At 63.7% G+C, this 611-nt stretch overlaps 1 protein-coding gene across 1 annotated transcript in view; it reads left to right on the top strand.

Moving 5' to 3' along the window:
• Positions 1-98: 98 nt before the first annotated feature.
• H696_03829 (hypothetical protein) overlaps positions 99-611 on the top strand; it is a gene marked incomplete at its 3' end in the record, with an annotated part of 3974 nt that continues 3461 nt past the window's right edge. The window contains exons 1-2 of the mRNA XM_009497688.1: positions 99-315; positions 479-535. Of these exons, the coding sequence (XP_009495963.1) occupies positions 313-315; positions 479-535 (60 nt within the window). The 5' untranslated portion in view covers positions 99-312. The remainder of the gene's footprint in view (positions 316-478; positions 536-611) is intronic.

The raw sequence follows: 611 nt of genomic DNA, 5'->3' as shown, positions 1-611 counted from the left end.
CCCCCAACAGGCCCATTTGTCCCTTCTCCCACCATGAGTGCCAATTCGAGTGTGTCCCCCCTGTGGCCCCTTTGTCATTCCCCGCCATGCTGCCTGCGCTTTCCTCCCGGCTCTTGCACTAACTCCCGCTCCGCAGGCGCCCCGGCCCGAGGGTCAGAGCAGGGCTTCTCCAAGTCGGCTCGTTTGAATGAACTCTGCGCCGAGATCGATGAGCTCAAGCCCCAGGTGGCCACCATCGCCGGTGAGATTGACGACGTGAAGGATTGGCTGCGTGGCACCCTGCGGCCGTCGCTGAAGAAGAAGAATGCCCAGATGGTCCGGACTGGGGCCCGGCGCGCCGTGCTCTCCACTCCCCCGCCTCCGCATTCCTCCGATCACCCTGCTGCCCTGTCATCCGGGCGTGGGTCTGACCTCTCCATCTCTCCCTCCTCTCTCTCTCCCCCCCTCCTGATTTGCTCGAACCCACCATGCCGCGCAGGATGCCCAGCTGGAGGAGATCAATGTCAAGCTGGCCACTTGCTCTTCCCTTTTGGAGGTGCGCCTCGCGCTCGGAATCATCTGCCATGCTTTGGCTCCCTTCTGACCCACGTGCCTGACGCTTCTACCCCCCC

Source organism: Fonticula alba, assembly GCF_000388065.1.
Source record: "Fonticula alba strain ATCC 38817 unplaced genomic scaffold supercont2.6, whole genome shotgun sequence".
In the NCBI taxonomy this organism is placed as follows: Eukaryota; order Rotosphaerida; family Fonticulaceae; genus Fonticula; species Fonticula alba.
This window is presented reverse-complemented; position numbering and strand designations above follow the sequence as displayed.